This window comes from Equus asinus, chromosome 15, assembly GCF_041296235.1.
Source record: "Equus asinus isolate D_3611 breed Donkey chromosome 15, EquAss-T2T_v2, whole genome shotgun sequence".
NCBI lineage: Eukaryota > Metazoa > Chordata > Mammalia > Perissodactyla > Equidae > Equus > Equus asinus.
Window position 1 is genome coordinate 6,986,868 of NC_091804.1, and position 19,773 is coordinate 7,006,640.

The 19,773-nt window shown below is 42.1% G+C and overlaps 2 protein-coding genes across 6 annotated transcripts in view; both read right to left on the reverse strand.

Annotated features, from left to right (window-relative positions):
• Positions 1-14,341, reverse strand: part of KAT14 (lysine acetyltransferase 14) — a 68,410-nt gene extending 54,069 nt beyond the window's left edge. For 4 of the 5 annotated variants that reach the window (XR_011494547.1, XM_044747938.2, XM_044747937.2 and 1 more), the window contains exons 1-4: positions 14,083-14,341; positions 12,037-12,155; positions 7,041-7,162; positions 567-748 (exon numbers count right to left, since the gene is read on the reverse strand). Coding sequence is in view for 4 of the 5 variants with exons in the window: in XM_044747938.2 (XP_044603873.1) it covers positions 567-748; positions 7,041-7,162; positions 12,037-12,155; positions 14,083-14,341 (682 nt within the window). In the remaining variant the exon portion in view is untranslated. Of the gene's footprint in view, positions 1-566; positions 749-7,040; positions 7,185-12,036; positions 12,156-14,082 lie in introns of those variants that run through there. The other variant, XM_070485523.1, reaches the window with a different exon arrangement.
• On the reverse strand, positions 13,889-19,281 carry PET117 (PET117 cytochrome c oxidase chaperone). Its single transcript, XM_044747939.2, has 2 exons — positions 18,102-19,281; positions 13,889-14,795 (listed from the first exon to the last, which is right to left on the reverse strand). Exons 1-2 carry the CDS (start codon positions 18,195-18,197, stop codon positions 14,646-14,648), a joined length of 246 nt encoding a protein of 81 aa, XP_044603874.1. The 5' UTR covers positions 18,198-19,281; the 3' UTR covers positions 13,889-14,645.
• Between the last annotated feature and the right edge of the window lie 492 nt (positions 19,282-19,773).

A 19,773-nucleotide genomic window follows, 5' to 3' on the forward strand; every position in this document is an offset into this window, starting at 1 on the left:
ATCAATGTGTGACAGTAAGAAGTTACTGTTAAATTTTTTTAAGTGTGAAAATGGCATTATGATTGGGCTACAAAAGAGAGAGTCTTTATCTCTTAGAGATACATACTGAAATAGTTAAGAATGAAATGTTAATGCCTGGGATTTGCTTCTAAATAATACAAGGGTGAGGATGGGTGGAGGGTTGGGGGAAAGCACCCAGGGTCTAGATAAAATGAGACTGCCAGCAGCCAACTGCTGAAATGAGGTGAAAGGTACATGGGGATTCATTATATTACTCTCTTCACATTTGTATTTGGTTAAAATTTTCCTTAATAAAAAGTTAAAAAAAAAAAAGAGTGAAAATAGAGAACCTTTCAGATACCAAAGGAAATTTATAAAACTGGTACCTTGATTAGGAAATGATAAAATACTTTTATATGGTATTTATTTATGGCACAAAAAGTGCCATAATAAAACTGCCAAGCAGAGCAGCAATGAGGCAGACAAGCAGGGCCTGGCGGAAGCAGGATTGCCTCCTGAGCCCACGCTTGCTGGACTTTGGTCTTGCACTGCTCTCACAACGTTACCTTTCACTTTCAAAGCAGAGGCAGACAACTTCTCTCCTTCAGGCTTCATTGTCGGGGGCTTGTTGTGAACGAGCTTCCACCATCCTGGTTCTCCAAATTCCTGAGCACCTGAACGGAAGTACATAGGACTTCCCACGCTGAGACAACCTGCCACTGTGCTCCACCAGGTTGAAGTCTTTTTCCTGCAGAGTCCAAGAATTGAAAAGTTATTGACTTTTTGATTCTATTGTCATATAGAAAATACGCTGTATGTATACTCTATGACTCCGCACCTGTGACATGCTATGGAACCTCCAGTCTTTGAAGGAACAAAGTATGAGTCAAGGGAGAGGCTCTGGAGTCTGCCTGCCTTCAAATCTCGGCTCTACCACCCTCCATCTGCCTCAGTTTCTTTATCTTTAAAATCAGGACAACAGAACTTACCTCACAAGGTTGCTGTGGGATTAAGTGAAATAATTCAAACAAAGCTCATAAAACATTTCTCATCACGATTATGGAGTTCTACAGGCTGATTTTAATTAACCTGAGTTGCTTTTACATGTGAATTAAACACAGCTCTCAAGAAGGCAAGCAGGAGAATCATTAGCCTTGGTAAACAGTTCATTTAGCCAAGGAGTCGGGTGCATCCCTCAGTCTGCTCTATTTGTCTTTACGTAGAGCAGCAGGAATAAAACTACATGGTATGTTCTCCAAAAACAGAGCTAAACCTTGGAGGAATAACCAACTTTGGCCAAAAAAAGAAAGCACTTCAAAATAACTACACAAAGGTGTATATAAACAAAACTTTTAAATGATATGTAAAATGTCAACTATTCAGGTTCCTATTGAAAATTCTTTTAAAGGCAACTATTATATTTCTACCTTGAAAACATAAAGCAATTACCCAAAATCTTAAAAGATGGTCTCTCATAAAAAGGCCAGTCTAACAGGTGGAAAATATTGCAAGGGAGGCAAAAGAAAAAAGCATTCTTTAGAACAAAGATGTACTAGAAAAACACAGGGGGAAAAAAACCAAAAAAAACCTTTTTTTTTCTTTCCTTGAGGAAGATTCACCCTGAGCTAACATCTGTGCCAGTCTTCTTCTATTTTGCATGTGGGTTGCCACCACAGCATGGCCACCAACAAGTGGTATAGGTCCATGTCCAGGAACTAAACCCAGGCCCCTGAAGCAGAGAGGACTGAACTTAACCACTAGGCCACAGGGCTGCGCCCCTACCAAAAAACTTTATTAGGCATCAGCATTATCTGAGGTGGGGAGAATGACACCCTAGCTTCCACACCCATGGTTTTGGTCCCAGAGCACCTCTTCCACATTCTCACCTTTTTCTAATATTTCCAAGCCTCCCTCCTGTTGCCCCAAGAATATGACCAAGGCAGAAACCATTCCACTTGCATTCTCACACCACGTGTGTTGGTCTACCACCTCACGGTGCCCACAGGTCCCTTGGCCTCTGTTCACTTCTCTTCACATCTTTCTTCTTTCTGTTCCTCAGACTCAGTAATTCCTATTGTCCTGTCTTCAAGTTTGCTAAATCTTTCTTCCGCCCGCTCAAATCTGCCTTTGAATCCCTTTAGTGAATCTTTCATTTCAATTACTGTACTTCTCAAATCCAGAATTTCTTTTTGATTTCTTTTTAGGTTTTCTCTCTCTTTATCGCTATTTCTATTTCATTCATGGATCATCGTCTTCACTTTCTCCACATCTTCCTTCAGTTCTGCAGGCATCTTTAAGACCACTGTTTCAAAGTCTTTGTGAGTAGATCTACCATTAGGTCTTTTTCAGGGACAGTTTCTGTTGGTTTATTTTTTTCCTTTGAATGGGCCATACTTTCCTGTTTTTGTATTCCTTGTGTTTTTTGTTGTTGAAAATTAGACATTTAACTTTAATAATATAGTAACTCTGGAAATCAGATTCTCTTCCTTGCCAAGGGTTGACTGGTTTTTTGATTGTTGTAGGCTGTCTCTGTGCCAAAGACCAGACTGAGGAGTACACTTAAAGACTTCTTGGTCCATCTCCGAGCCTGTGCCTTCCTTGTGCATGCGCAGTGACTTTCTAACTTCGCCTGTAAACATGGTTGCTTTTGAATGTCCTACTCTTCAATGTCTGGCTCCAAAAAGGCAACAAAGAGAAAAATGAAGGTGGAGAGGAAAGTGCTGGCCCTTTAAAATCCCTTAAAGTCATTTTAGCCAGAGGGGGAGGGGCTTGCAAAAATGTAGGCGGGGGGTGCAACAACGGTGCTGCCCTGCCCGCCTTTTCATCTGCACTTCTGTGATGGGAAGCAGCAACCAGCGATTAGAGCACAGATCGCAATATTTGGAGGATAAGGCCCTTTGTGTTGACCCTGGATCCCACAGGCTATAGGCAAGTTGCTCCAAGAACATGTGCACTGCTGCCTGCCACAGGGCTGAAGGCTGTTGGATGGGTGGTACTACTGTACTATGAGTTGAAATTGACTGAAATTAACTGCAATTTATGGTCCTCTGGAAGTTGCAAGCCTTCAATAGACTCCAGAGTTCCAAAACAGTTACATCATACAGATTCTGCAAGTGCAACTGTTGTCTAGGTGGGGAGTCAGATTTCTGGTGCTTCCTACTCCGCCATCTTCCTAGAATCCTCATCATATAATTTTTTGAATTTTAAATATTATGAATTATTTATCACATTTCAAATATAAGATCCATTGACTTTAAGATACATGATTTTACGAACAAGTAAGGAGGAAAACTAGCTATCAATTAAATTATGACACACCATCACTTGTAAGATGTGTCTAGCTGTCAGAGATGTCAAAATTTGAAAAATTGTGTACCTTAAAATCAATGAAATACGGTAACAGAAAAAAGTATTAAAACTACCCTTCACTAATCAAAGTTATACGTTCTGGAAGAACTTAAGGCCAGGATCACAAGAGCAGATTAAATGATCATATATACAATGGAAAACTGTAGCAATTAAGCTTTTGTAGAACCTTTTAACTTATTTCTAAAATAGGTATATAAAGTTATTTAGATTCATCCAAAATAAACCTTCACACATTTAAACTTTAATAAAACATTGAAGGCATGAAAGAAAAGCCTGTAAACGTCTGAGAGAAAATGTATTCAAATTTAGAACTTCATTACACAGTACACTATTCTCTTAGATTCTATGGCAAATGAGAAATGGTTAACTTTGTTAAGAATTTAAAGTATGCTCTATGGATGGCAGAATTAAAATCTTCAGTAGCTATGAAAATAGTTTACATGCTTTTGGCGGGCCACTTCTCTGGAGGGTAGTGATTCTGTGTATGTTCATACAGAGATGTCTGAGCACGTGGTGCCCACGTTGGGTGAGTGGTTTCGGGTGACTTTTCCAGCCACTGATCTTTAAAGCAGATTTCCCAAAGTGAAGGATAGCAGTGAGGCAGGAAACTGAGTGACAAGGAATCACAGAATAATTTTTCATTCTCTTTCACTCCTTCTGGTTAGATAAAGGAGAGAGTTAGTTGCTTTAAGTTCTCACTACCACCTTGTTGTCTCCCTTTCTGATCAACAAAGAGGGCCTCACCAATAGACACATGAAAAGATGCTCATCATCACTAATCATCAGGGAAATGCAAATCAAAACTACACTAAGATATCACCTTACACCTGTTAGAATGGCAAAAATATCCAAAACCAAGAGTGACAAATGTTGGAGAGGCCGTGGAGAAAAAGGAACCCTCATACACTGTTGGTGGGAATGCAAACTGGTGCAGCCACTATGGAAAACAGTATGGAGATTTCTCAAAAAATTAAAAATAGAAATACCTTATGACCCAGCCATCCCACTACTGGGTATCTATCCTAAGAACCTGAAATCAGCAATTCCAAAAGTCCCATGCACCCCTATGTTCATCGCAGCATTATTCACAATAGCCAAGACATGGAACCAACCTAAGTGCCCAGCAACTGATGATTGGATAAAGAAGATATGGTATATATATACAATGGAATACTACTCAGCCATAAAAAAGGACAAAGTCGTCCCATTCACAACAACATGGATAGACCTTGAGGGTATTATGTTGAGTGAAATAAGCCAGACAGAGAAAGACGAACTCTGTATGACTCCACTCACAGGTGGTAGTTAACATATAGACAAAGAGAACTGATCGGTGGTTACCAGGGGAAAGGGGGAGTGGGGGGAGTGCACTAAGGGTGAAGTGGTGCACCTACAACATGACTTATAATAATGTACAACTGTAATTTCACAAGGTTAACTATCATAATCTTAACTAAAAAAAAAAAAAAGAAAGAGGGCCTCAGATTGCCTTTACAGGCCATGGGATCCAGCTACGATTTAACAGCATTTATTTTCAGTGCACTTATTTTTATAGTTTCACTCTATTTATGGCAAATAATATGGGTTTTCTGCTTACCATGGTAGTGTGAAATCTCTTTTTAAAATAAATGGATTCTTTAAAAAAGTGACTTGAGTTTAAATAAGTAAATGATAACTCAAATGATATACTAATATGGCCAAAAACCACTAGTTTAATACTTAAACTGAAGAAAAGCTGGAGAGTAATTAATGCCTTTCAGTAGAAGCATTAAAAATAAAAAAGCTTTAGCTGATTCCTCTCAGAACACGCTCTACAAATGAATAAAAGAAACTGAACTTTTGTTAAAATATGGCAATATCCTTAAAAACAGGCAATTTAAATCCAATTTCATCCAGAAGACAATCCACTAAACAGAACAGCACTGAGAGATCATGAAAACATTCCAAGATCTAATTTTATCAGTTTTCTCCCTTTCTTGTCCCTTATAAATGGGGTATATTAAGTTCCATAAATAGTGCTAAATCATTAAACTAACACAACAGATCTCCTTTCTTTAAGAAAAAGAACAAGTTATACTATCAATTCTTTTCTTAGTACCATTAAATAACTCAAGAACAGAAATAACTCCTTTTGTAAAAATGTACTGAAGCTATTCTATTTTTTCCTCACAGCAAGCCTCTAGAAGTTCGCTCCTCCTTTTGACTGAACCTCCCTGATTTCTCAGCAACATTAGCGGAGCCATGACTTCTCAGCACCCAAGGAAACAGGCTGCTGCGAGTTCAGAGTGAGGACAGGTACAAACTCCCTGCTCTGACCTGATGGGATCAGAGCCTTTATCAAGTCTACGCTGACCCAACTATGCAAGAATTACGAATCTCATACAGGACTTCAGACGGCAACTAACAACCAGAATCTCCAACCATTTGCCCAAGGCAACTGCAAACTCACTAATCCCTAACAGCACCTTTAGTTACAACCCATGGATGGTCTTGATGCCTGTGCACTGGCATCCCTAAGTCTGAGGAACTAAAGCCGTCAGCAAGGAGGGGCAATCAGCGGCAAAATCAGAGCATTACTAGGAAGAGAGTGGATCTCACTCATAAATAGAAGGTAAAAACAACAAACACACAGAGACAGAGATTGGACTGGTGCTTACCAGAGGGCAAGGGGGAGGGAGAAGGGCAAAGGGGTGATGGGCACGTGTGTGTGGTGATGGATTCTGATTAGTCTTTGGGTGGTGAACATGATGTAATCTACACAGAAATCGAAATATGATGTACACCTGAAGTTCATATAATGTTATAAACCAATGTTACCACAATAGAATAAATATTTAAAAAGAAAAGAGTAACAAATGAATAAATCACATGAGTATTAATGTGCCCAGACTTTGTGAAGCACTATGAATAATACCAAAAAGTATAAAAGTTTGTACCTTCCAGAGTTAATAAAAACAAACACTAATAACATAAGACAAATGGGTGCAGTCAATAAGTGCCATTATTTTTCTTCTTCTGACCTCCTAAAAGGCACTGATTTTAAAAGGACATAATAATCCTATATCCTCAAATTCGTCACTCATCCAACTATTAAACAGCCTCATTTCATCAAACTCTCTATTTTTTAACATCATAAAGAAAAGAAGAGTCTTAACTCTTTGCAATCTCTTCATTAGAAACCTCTGGAAGTAGGATGAGAGAAGTCTGGAAACCTACACATTTCACAGTATACACCTCCACTTTGATTTTTCATAAAATTTTTTAACCTAAAAAATAATATTTTCCGGATTAAAAAATTCTCTGTAAGGGGCTGGCCCCGTGGCCGAGTGCTTCAGTTCGCGCGCTCCGCTGCAGGCGGCCCAGGGTTTCGTTGGTTCGAATCCTGGGCGCGGATATGGCACTGCTCATCAAGCCACGCTGAGGCAGCGTCCCACATGCCACAACTAGAAGGACCCACAACGAAGAATATACAACTATGTACCGGGGGGCTTTGGGGAGAAAAAGGAAAAAAAATAAAATAAAACAAAATCTAAAAAAAAAAAAAAATTCTCTGTAATTGCCACAAGTAAATACTCTAACTTTCTAAGAGGCTGAATTAGGCTGTCTCAAATCTTATATATCTCCTTCTATAAATCTTCATTCAAGCATAAGATTTTTTAAAACCACATTACCTATTCCCTAGTAAGAAAGTCCAATGTTTCTCAATAAATGCACAGATATCTTCTTTCCACCTGAAATAACCTTGACGTCCACTTCCTTCCAGAGACAAGTTGTACATTGCCAACATGACAACCTGAAACACAAAGGAAACAGGGCTGGGAGAAAAGCGTGATTAGGGATGTTAATCTTTGGGGGAAAAGATTGTTGCTTTACTTCTGATTAGGAATGGTGGGGGATGGAGGGGGAAAAGGAAGGATAACATCTGGGAATATTCTCAGTACAGAAGTCGTTCTTCTTTGCTTTCATTAGTTGACTATCACTAACCCACTTAATTATACTCAGTTGTTCCTTACATGTTACATTTGCAGGGCTGACATGTGGTTGAACTGATTATGATAAATACCTGCCATCCTAAGCAACCCCATCGCAGTATCCCACCATCATTCACAGTGCAGCGCTACACAGAGCGTTAACTCCTGGCCCTTAGGTCTCAGGGTGCCTCCTGCAGCCAGCATTTCTGACTGGCAGCACTAGCCTTTATTAAATATTTTGAAAATCACCCCTGCACAGATGCTTTCCTAAGCTCTGCAGAGGGCAGAAACAAAAGACTCAGAATTTCAGGGCTGAAAATAATGTTAGATACTGTGGACTCAGTGTTTGGCCCTTTTTCAGCTGTGGAACCTTCATTCAGATGCCATCAGCATCAGACGAGGGGCAGGAACCAGAAAAGCCTGGCGCTCAGCTCACTCTCAGAGGGCTCCAGACACCCCCCGAACTCAACGTGAAAACCCCTAATCTAGCCCGATCTTGTACGTCACAGATAACAAATTGATGGCCCCAAATGGGGAAGTATTTTCCAGAAATATATAACACATGCCATTGTAAGACTTCAATAACAGACAAAAGAGCGCACAAGAAATAAAAATCACTTTAAATCCACCATCAAGAAATAATCACTTTTAACATTTTCAGTGACTCTTCTTTCAGATATTTCTCTTCGCATCTAGATACAATTTTGTATACACAATTTTATGTAAACAGACAAAACTATATAAGCTATTCAAAACCACACTTTCGACCTAATAAAAATAATGATTGATTTGGGGCCAATGAAATTGAAAAGGGAATGGAGAATCTAAGAAAAGATCCTTAAGTAATTCTTCTTTCCAGAAGGGGTATCCTGAACTAAAAGGAGTCTAATAAACTACTAATAAATTCCTGCGCCCGCATCTGTGCTCAAAGTATTAAACCCCCAAGGGCCCAGGGAAGACCTACGACCACACCGCTCCAAAGGGCCGGGTAGTTCTGAAGCTTCTGCTGACCAAGTTTCAATTTCCCCCATCCTTAAACCTGCAGAACTTGCAGATGGTCTACAAACAGTGAACCCCACCAACAGATTTTTCAAATTCTTCCACTTAGGTTTGCCTGAGGCCTACATCACCCAACAAACGTCTTTCTTTAAGCAGTACTGTTCACGGGGAGTTGTTTAATGGATAGAGCTTCAGTTTGTGAAGATAAAAACATTCTGGAGATGGAGGCGGTGATGGTTGCAAAACAATGTGGAATGTACTTAATGCCACCGAATTGTACGCTTAAAAATGGTTAAAACCATAAACTTTTGTGTTATGTATTTTTACTACAATTTTAAAAAGCTATTGTTCAAGAAATACTTTAAGGAAAGAACGAAATGAGCTTCTTCTGTCCACTCTCAGATTCCTGGAGTCCCTCAGAAACATATATTCACTGTTAATCTCAGTGATAGAAAGTGTGTGTTATTTTATATCCGGTACTATTTTTTTATATTTGAAACATTTTGACATTAAAAAAGTTAAAATTCACATATTTACTTGAAAATAATTTGTCTTATTATCACAATATATACTAAACAAACTACAAATTTAATATACGAAGGACAGGGTTTTCCTTCTCTCCTGGAATTTGTAATCTAGAAGAATGAATCCCAGCTTAGTTTGCTGCTCTCACAATACCAGACCAAGCTCACCAGTAACAGGCCAGCCTTGTGGACCCAGCTCAGGCTGCCACAGCCACTTGTGAAGCTGGCACTTCACAAGTATCTACTGAAGATTACCTAGAATAATAATGAGCGCCGGGCATGGTATCTTTCTGTACGTGCAACGTAAGAATGAACGTCCAGGACAAGAATGTAAAAACTACCCTATCCTTCCCAAAGATTTGATAGTTTCTCCTACATTTCAAACAGTTGTTCACAAGTCACCAAGGAGGAAGAGAAGACACGGAAAGAAGTGGGAGGCAGGAGCCTTTTAGTCAGGAGACCAAACTTGGTATTTTGTAATACAAACCAACATTTTAACGTATTACTTCAATAAATCAACAAAGTTTAAGATTTAAAAAGACAGAAAATCCACATTCTAATATATTAAGTATACAGAGCTAGAGAATCTATTCAATATCAACTGATTCTCTCCCAGCTCTTCCATGAGAGACTGGGTTTTTCAGATGCAATTAGAAACAATGGTCAGTAGTTTGCCAAGACCCAGAGGTGTCTGATCCAAGTTCTCACTTCATCACACCAGGGTACTATCCACCACCACTATGGCTTTTGGAAGTGAGAAAATAATTTTCAAGTGATGAGTCTAATTAAATACGCAAATTGAGCCAATATTATGTATTTTGAGCAATATAACAAAAAGCCAGTAGTTCTTTCAAAGGAGAACCTGCACAGAAAACTCATATTCTTGAAAATAACAAGGTACATGTATTTGCTCTTCCTGCATTTTACAGTTTTACGAGAAGCTATTTGGAGACCAGACGCGAATCTGCCTATGTGTACACACATGAGAATAATCAATTAATATTAATCTGACCTTGCCTAGACATAGTATCCCATGTACACTTTGGAAAAAAATCCCAACTATAACACTCAGGAGACTATATCCTCAATACAAACTTCACTTCATTTTCTATCTACATATTTTCAGGCAAGTCAAAAAAGGCTCCCTAAATTCACCACTGACAGGTTTCATTAGGAGATGTCCTAATAGAGCATTGATAATTAAGATAACAGTCTAAGCCTGCTAACACAACTACAATTTACAAGGAACACCTTAAGTGGCTTAGATGGCATAATCTAAAATCTCTTTCTCACTACCCTATTTATTTCCTTCACAGAAAAAGTGCCATGGGTAATTAACTTATCTGTCTGCTTATTGTCTAAAATAAATGTCTAGAATGTCAGCTGCCAGGGCAGGGCTCTTAGCTGTCTCATCACAGCAGTTTCCAGGCCTACAACAGTGCCTGGTTCACACAGGCACTCAAAACCTGCTGAATGAATAAACATAAAAACCGAGTCATGTCTAATTTATAAATAGTGTTTGGAACTTAAAGACCGAATATACATTGGTGTCTCTTTATAGACGCAGTAATAGAAAAACAAAATCTAAAAAATTAATACAACCCAGAGATCAGTTAAAAGCTACTGTTCAGGCTATAGTTGGCTTGGATTAGGGTGTTGGTATTGGAGGCAGTTAAAAGTGCACATGAGTATTCATCAAACAAAAAATAGTCAAACGTGTCTGAGTTCAAATGCAGAAAAGCTGGATTATGTTGGTGTCTGCAATCAGCCACATTTGTCTTCCAAATCTATTTCCAATGTGGCCATCTTCACATTTTTAAACATGGTTTTATTGTTCTAAAACTGGCTGCCAGAAAAACTCAAACTTCTTCAATTAAAGTCAGTTTGGCAGAGTAGTCCCCCATTATCTGCAGTTTCAGTTACCCACAGTCGGAAAATATTACATGGAAAATTCCAGAAATAAACACTTTATAAGTTTTAAATTGTGCGCTGTTCTGAGTAGCCTGATGAAATCTCAAGCCACCCCGCTCTGTCCCACCTAGCACGTGAATCACCCTTTGTCTAGCAGATCCACGCTGCACACACTACCCGCCTGTTAGTCACAGTAGCCTTTCGGTTATCAGATCAACTATCACAGTACTGCACTGTTGGGTTCAAGGAACCCTCATTTTACTTAATAATGGCCCCAAGCTGCAAGAGTAGTGATGCTGGCAATGTGGATACGCCAAAGGGAAGGGGAAAGTTCTCAGCTTAATAAAGAAAAAAAAAAAATCATAAGGTGAGGTTGATAAGATCTATTTTTATTATAGTATATTGCATAATTGTTCTATTTTATTATTGGTTATTGCTGCTAATCTCTTACTGTGCCTAATTCATAAATTAAACTTTATCAGAGGTATGTGCGTATAGGAAAAAACACAGTACATATAGGGTTCAGTGCTATCTGTGGTTTCAGGCATCCACTGGGGGTCATGGAATGTATCCTCACAGATAAGGGGGTACTTTGTTGTTAGTGCCATCAAATCAATTCTGACTCCTAGCGACCCGGAACCCTGCCTGGTCTTTTTGGCTTCATCCTCTCACCTTCCAACACACTACAGCAGACAAGGCTCTGCTGTTATTCACTGGGTTTTCATGGCCAGTTTTCAGAAGTGGGTGGGCAGGTCCTTCTTCCTAGTCTTAGTCTGGAAGCTCCACTGAAACCTGTCCACCATGGGTGACTCTGCTGGTATCTGAAATATCAGTGGCATAGCTTTCAGCATCACAGCAACACATAGCTGCCACAGTATGACAATCGGCAGACGAGTGGCATGGTTCCTTGACCGGGAAATGAACCTTGGCCACAGAACTGAGAGCACCAAATCTTAACCACTAGACCACCAGGGCTGGCTAAGGGAGTGGAGGGGGAGGGCGTCTACAGTATTATATATAAATGAAATCATGTGGAGAGATTTTCAAGAATCTCAAACCCAATTCACTAAGTTAGCAGCAAGCATTTTTACCCAGGACTCCTTTCTCCATGTATTTATTATCATATTCATTGTGAAATAAAAAGTTACCCTCAAAACAACTCAAAAGCTCATACATCATTTCCTCATCCTCTCGATATTTATTCCCATAAACTCCTTGGGGGACCAACCTCACAAATTCCAGAGTAAAAGCATTTTACTCACTTGCTGCCATGTCAGCTTCAGCCTTTCATACTGCTCCTTGCCATCTTCTGAGCAATCAGAACACGTAAACCTAAAAAAATTGTCACCCTTAAGGTAACTGAGCTGTTCCCTCAGCTGACCTAGGAGAAAAACAAAAAGGTACATCACAGGTGTTTCTAGAGCAGTGGTTAACTCAAAGATTTAACCAGTTTATCAACCAGATTTTCAAGTTTTCTATGCTTTTTCATTTTTTTCAGCCAATCCATGAGAGCAGGATGGGGGTGGGGAAAGGAGTAGAGATTGTCATTCTAACATCAAGTGTATGCCCACTAAGACAGATCTGTGGTTCCCTAACTTTTGGGAGCAAGGTACTAGAAAAGCAGGTATTATTGTTCTCAGTGGATATTCCAACTGTTAACATCCTGACTCCTACAGGAAGTCTCTTCACACATTCATTCAAGAAATAGCTGAGCTCCCACTGTGCCAGCCCTGGGCTAGGAACCGGGAACACCCAAGACAGACATAGTGCCTGGTCTCAGCAGTTGGCAAATTCCGTGAGGGCTACATACAAGGAAACAGGTAATCACAACAGCACAGCAGTTCTCGATCCCCACTATGCTTCAGGATCACCCAGGGAGCTACTGATGGTTTTCGATATGCCTAGGCCTATCCCACACAAAATGAATCAGTCTCTGAAAGTGGGGCCTGAGTCTCTACACTTTTTAAAGTTCCCCAGGTGATGCTGATGCTCTGGGAGACAGGAAAACCACTGGAGGGGAATGTGATGTACACCGTAGGGCAATGTGAGGGCACATAAAAGAGATGCCCAATCTGCATTAGGAGGAGAAGTGAGCTGGAAAAAGTGGGGTCTACAGGGGATGTGACGGATGACTGGGATTGGCCAGGTGACGAGAGGTGCTTGTGCATATGGGAGGCGGGATGGAGTCTGTAGGGGGTTGGACGCGTAGTCCAGAGAGGAAAGTAAAATGTGCAAAGTCCTAGGGATAAGACAGAATTGTTGGTGAAGAATTCAAAGTTCACCCTAACTACAAAGTTCTGTTCATGTGTGTGGATAGGAGGACACCAAGGAGAGAGGCTGAAGCAGGTGTCAGGGCCCGATCATGAAGGACAGTTTAAAACACATCCTGCGAGGACAAGGGGAACGCCACTGAGACTTTCAGGCAGATCCCTGAATTAATAAGCAGAGAGAGCTCAGAGGCAAACATAATAAATCCCAGGTTTGTTTTCTGTGAAAATGTTATTTATTAATAGTAACTATTAATCTGAATAGTTGAATCCATCTTAAAAACACTTCCACATATCCAAAAATGACCCTCATCAAAATTATATATAAAAATTTCTCTGACCTAGCTACAAATTCCATTACACAAATAATTCCTGCAGTACATATGTCTTTATTAGTCTCTGGCTAATGGAAAAATCCTGTTTTGGTAAATCTCACGATAGCTGGCAAAGCATACTCCTTGAGAGCTAGGAAGCTGGCAGTTGAAAAGACGGAGCTGAAAGACTGAGGTGACAAGGGAGCATGTGAGTATGTATCTCTCGCCAGTGGATCAAGGAGGCCAGCAAGCAGAAAATAAGAATGGTCTTAGAATAGGGGCGCAGAACACTTTTAATCTGCTAATTCTGACTTTATTTCAGCATACAATAGCAGGAGTTTTCCACGTAAGTTAAATACTAAGAGAGTAATTTTTCTGACCTTGAATTTTAATTCGACACTAGGTCTATAATTTGGCCCCAAATCCATAACAAGATGATCTTGTTAGAAAAATGTGGCTAACTCTTTAAATGACACAGGATTTGCAATTTTCTAATTTTTATTGGATTACCATCAAGAACGTTAACATGATAGAGGTTGACAGTAACTTTTATTAGTACAAACGTGCCTATGTTTTATATAAATTTGTAATTAATTGACTAAACTATAATAAATATAATAATTATCTTTTTATTTAGGTCTACTTTACATTCATGTTTCTTTCACAGATAGAAAAACAAACTTTCACATAGGAATTAACAAATCAAAGGAAGTGAGAAGCTCCTTACTGGCTGGTATCCATTTTTGGCACTTGTCACAGAAGTAGGACAGCTGCTCCTCCATCCACGACATGTCTCCTTCATCACTGTTGAGGGAATCCCCACTCTGATCATGAGATAAGTCCACCGACGCCTGGTCCTCCGACTCAACAATCAGGAGAGTCTCCCCCTCCACCTCCCCCTCCTCCAGTCCTTCTGAGGTAGACGTTCTTGTGGCTTCATCATCGTGCCGACTTATTAAACTACTGAGGTGGATGCTACTATCCATCTCTTCCTTCTCACAGGTTCAGAAGTGCTTTTCAGTAACAGTCCTAAGCTCTGCACACCAAGCTAAAAGGGGCTTCTATCAGGATCACACAAATGGAAACTCTTCAGAAAAGCATCTGCCCACTGCTTTACTGAGATATAAGAAATTTTTAAATAATTTAGAATATATGATCCATAGTCCTTTTTTTGATCAAGTTTAAAAAGATGGTGACCAAAAAAGGATTGAAATTTCGCTAAGCTACTCTCCATCAACACACACACACACAATGCTGTCTGTCTCATGGATTTTTCACATTCATTTCAAGTCATGTTTTTTGAGATCCTTTTGCCAATACCATCTTCTCTCTTTCTGCTTCAAGTTGCTCAGTCAAAATAATCTGTTCTCCCAAAAGACGAATGTTTTCTTTTTTCCGATTTTGTCTCTCAATGTCTCTGATCACACCGTCACGAAGCCTCTAAAAACGTAAGAAACAGATTTCAGTAACACCGACCAGGTGGTTCCCATCCTTGTGCCACTTAAATCCAAATAACAGTGTTACCAAAATACACCTAAAGCTTCCAGATTCTAAATGCCCAATTACTACTTTAACTTTCTGTATAAATGTAAAATGGAATAAACTATCAAATTAACTTGGTAGTGTGATATAGTTTTATTCCTGAAATGACTAATCATGTTTTAAGAAATTCCTGAACATTCAGTATAAAAAACTTAAAGGGAAATAATAATTAAAAGAGAAAAAACTGCCACTATGCTGAATTTTAAAAGTTTAATTAATATATGATGCTTTAAAAACTTGACAAGTTATACAGCAACTCTGAACTACTTTCCTCTTAGTAATTACCCTAGCTGAACGATAAACATCAAAGGAAAAAAAAGATTACTAAAATTTGAACAAACTATAAGGATGCAAGAAAGTAAAAAAAAACTGGCTTCTCCTAGAATGTAAAGAGAAAAAATAAAAATTATTCAGAATTATTAATCAATTACATAACAAAGAGAGTAGGGAAAAAAAATAATGCTGCTACCAGAGGAAAAAATAAAGGCCCATCAATGGTAGTTACTTTGATAAGCACTAAAGACAGTCAGAAAATTCCAGAATGTGGACCTGGCACCTAAGACGAGACCTTTAAAGCATCAATGCAGTCATGTATAGGTCACAAAATAAGTTTTTAACAGTGGCCTTGTGAGGCAGAATTAGTGGGGGTGGGGCTGGGCATGTTTTTCTTTCATTATTATTATGTGTGTTTAAAACTCACCAAGTACCTACTTGCTGGACCTCCTCCAGGCCCAGCGCTTCACTTGCTGCTATGGGGGGCTGGGAGATTTAAGAGTCCTGGGACTGATAACGCAACTGAAAACCAATTTTCCTGAGCCCTGTACCCCTGGCAAGATCTCCAGAGACAGCAATGGAGGCTGTCATTCCACCCCTCTCCCCTCAGCTCCTCCTGTCCTGGCTCCCTACACCATGACACATCTATAGACTCCACCCCACCCCCAAAGTCCACTGCAATTACTCTTTCCACACCTGCCTCTGAGACCCTAGCCTTCCTTTCTCAGAGACTTCAGCACACAGCCTAGCATCTTGCTCTCCATCCATCATTTGCTATCTTCCTCCAAGTTTCAATGTCTATGCTGACTGCCTCAAACATCCCTCCTGTGACTTCCACTTAACTCCCTTACTAACCAAGAACTCTTCACTATTCTAACTCCAACACCTAGGACTCTGGCTCCTCACCTAGTACCACTTGTTTTGCTGGGTTCCTGTGAGGATTAAAGATGATGTAGATAGAGTGCTTAGTACAGTGCCTGGCATGTGGTAGAGAGTCAAGAACAAGAGGAAACAACAGTCATTCTTTTATTTCTTGCTTCTTTAAACCTTCTGATACACCCAACACATCAATCTTTTTTTTTTCTTTTGGTGAGGAAGATTGGCCTTAAGCTAACATCTAAGCCAATCTTCCTCTATTTTGTATGTGGGTCACCGCCACAGTATGGATTATGAGTGGTGTAGGTCACCAGCCAGGATCTGAACCCGTGAACCCTGGGCTGCCGAAGTAGAGTGCGCCAAACTGAACCACCATGCCACTGGGCCGGCCCCTCAGTCTTTTGTCCTACTCCTTCCCACTGCTAGGAAGTAAGCCCACAATGAATGTCCGGATGTAAAACAAACACAGATGATTCTGGTCAATTTTTTCTTTACCTCTAACTTCCAAATATCTAAATCCTCCTGTTCTTCCACTTTCTAACACAGTGGTCCTCAACCTGGGCTGCATGTTAGAATCCCCTCAGTTGATTTTAAAACATAGCTAAGCTGGATCCCCACCCCCAAGAGATTCTGTTTAACAGGTCTGGAGTAGGGTCCAGCCTCAGCTGCACTGTCAAAACTTCCCAGGAACTTGGGACCTGTAGCTAGGGTTCAGAACCAAGCTCTAACCTATCCCTACTCCGTACTTTGAAAATCCCTGCATTCACTGACCTCACAGCTACATCTGACATACTATCCTCCACTCCATCTGAAACTGTCTCAAGAGCACCATCTTTTCCTTCTTAGAGGAAGCCTTCTGCCTCTATTCCAAGAGCTACCTCCTTAGAACCTGTACTTTAATCCCAAATCTCTAATCTCTTCCAGGCCCTTTCATCATTAATCATCCCATTACCGCCTCTGCAAAACTCTAGTATCATCACAGGTTTCCGCTCTGATTTCCACAGAGGGTGAACACCCAGGACAAGGCCTCATCTGCTTCATCTCTCTATACGGAGCACAGAGCACCGTCCAAGGCACGAAAAAATGGTTTACTATTGATTCATCCTGGTCATTACTTCCACCTTTGGCAACCCCCAAACCCCCAACAAGGTGTTCTCGAGAGTTCACCAACGGCCTGGTTGCCCCTTCTGACATTCAACATCCAGCACTGATGGAATCACTCAGTCTCAGCAGAGGCTGTGCTTCCTTATCTTTGGCTCCCGAAGAGCCTGGTGTTGTGCCTGGCACACAGCGATCGTCCTTAAACGTTTGCCAATTGAATAAGAAAGAAAACGTGAACTCAAAGAGAGAGAATGGACCGCCAGTCTACTGATCAATAAGTCACAGACATTTCTAGAAGTAAAAAAATTGAAAAAAAAAAAACTTGGAAGCTGGTATCTCTTGTTGTTCCCAGAATCTAGTCTCCATAGCAAACTGTTCCTTAAGGAAAAAAAAAAAAAAAACCTATTTCACCCAACTACCTCGGCCAAAGGCACGAAGGCGAGTGCGCGGGAGCCTTCTCTTTCAGGGGATAAAACCTTATTAGCATTTAAACAGGTAAGAACCGAACCTTGAGCCTGGGAGTGGCAGAAGGCCGGTCATTTGCTGGGTGCACCCCAAGGAAACCCTTCCCCGCCTCTACCCTCCCGCGGCCCAAGCGAGGTGCTGAAAGGTTGCCGACCCCGCGGGCCGGCTGCCCCTGGGAAACAGCCTGCCCGACAGCCCGCGGGCGCGCGTGCGCGGAGCCCGCCGACTCCGGCGCGGAGGGCCGGGACTGCCCGGGGCTCCCCTGGGCCCCGAAGGCGCGCGCGGCCGCGGGGCTGCAGCGCCCCGGGCGGAGCGCGCGGCGGCCGGACAGCAGGGGGAGGGGTGGGGGAGCCGGGCCGCAGGGGGAGGCGTGGGGGAGCCAGGCCGCCGCCGCACGGCCAGGAGCGGGGCCAGACGCGGCGGCGCGGGGAGCCATGCGGAGGGACCAGAGTGCCGCGGCCCGCGAAGAGACGGTCACGTGACACCGACCTGCTGGTCCTGCCGCTGCTTCAGATGCACGCCGGCCACGGTAGCCGCCGTCAGCACCACCGAGAGGCCCAGCACTGCCTTCGAGGTCCTCGACATGCCCGCCTCGCCGCGCCCGTGCCCGTGCCCGTGCCCGCCCCCGCCCGAGGACCCCTGCCGCAGCTGAGCGCGCCGCGCCTGCGCGGCCAGACCCGACTCCGCGAGCTCCGAGCCCCAGCCGCCGCGAGCACCGCCCGCCGCCGCCAGACGCGAGCAGTCGAGAGTCGAGCGCCTCCCCCCTCCCCCACCCCGCGTCGCGGAAACCGTGGCTTCGGCTGGGGCGGGCAGACAGAGGGTTGTCCTGCTCGCTGTGCGGGCGGCCAGGCTAGAACTCCAAGTTCAAGTTCTAAAGAGCCCCGACCCAAAGCTGGCCCCAGCAGCTTGCCGGGTCGGCGGTTCCATGCCTGAGCCACCTCCTTTCACCGCATCCCCGGTCCCCGGGGCGGGATTCCGGATGAGGTACCTTGTGGCCCTGCCCCGCGCGTGGCCCTTCGGGGCGTAGGGCTGACCCAGCTGCCCTGCTCGGTACCGGCGGCACCGACGCAGCTCCCGTTGCCCCTTTGGCGGTGGACGTGCCACTAGGACGTGGAGTTTTTGCTTGTGAAACATTGTAAACACGGTCACCTGCTTTCCCTTGGCAGTGTGGGGTGGCTGGTCAGGGTCTGATTTTTCTTAAAATCGAAAAGCCTTCTGGCTAAAGAGCATGCTAACGGGGCAGCGACACCTCCATGCCTCCTGATAGGAAAAGCGCCGGTCACCTTGTTGCCCATGAAATCCTTAGGAGGTCACTCTTAACACCCTTGGAGCCTCAGTTTCCGCCATCGGTGAGAGGATCCCGATGCCCGCATTAGCAGGAACATAAATGACGGAATGAAGTGCGCTGCGAATAGCGTGAAGTACTGTGCAAGGCGTCGAAGGACAGTGGCTTTTCAAAGAAGAGGTATGATCATTGTCATTCTTTCCCACTAGAATTCACAGAGAACAAACTTCTTTCTGTGGAAACAGACAGCTATGAAGGGTATTGATTTGGGCTCAGCCTTGGTTAGCCTCACCCAAAGGCTTCTCCGACGTTCATCTCTGGTGCTTTGCTATTCCAGCTTCTGTTGTGTGAGCGCAAATGGCATGCGGTGAATATTTCTCCTAAGAATGTAATAAAATAAAAATAATAAAAAAATTTTAAAATACTGTTTTCAAATGTCATTTTGCTTGCAGCATTTTTCTCAGCCGGAGGGGGATGTACCATTGAATTGGAAAACGGGTTTCCTGCCCTAATAGACTTTGGAGTTAGAAGCAATTTAATTCAGGGCATATTTGCATATTTCTCAAAAGAAAAAAAAACTATATTAGACTACTTTTTACTTGTGGTCGACTCCAGATATTGTTTCCCTCTAGGTCAGTGAGACTTCAGCAGAGCTACATGTCCTTAGAATGTACATGGGAGAGTTTGGTGGCCTTTCATTCTATCGTGATGAATTTTTCAACTTGTCTTCTTGAACTCTATTGTTGTTCTACCTTATGTGTTAACAGTGTCAAATTTAAAAATGGATTCTTTCTTTAAATATTTATAAACCTAAGCAGTGATGTTTTGTGTGATTATTGTCACACAAATTGCTGGGTTGTGAGAGAATGATTGCAT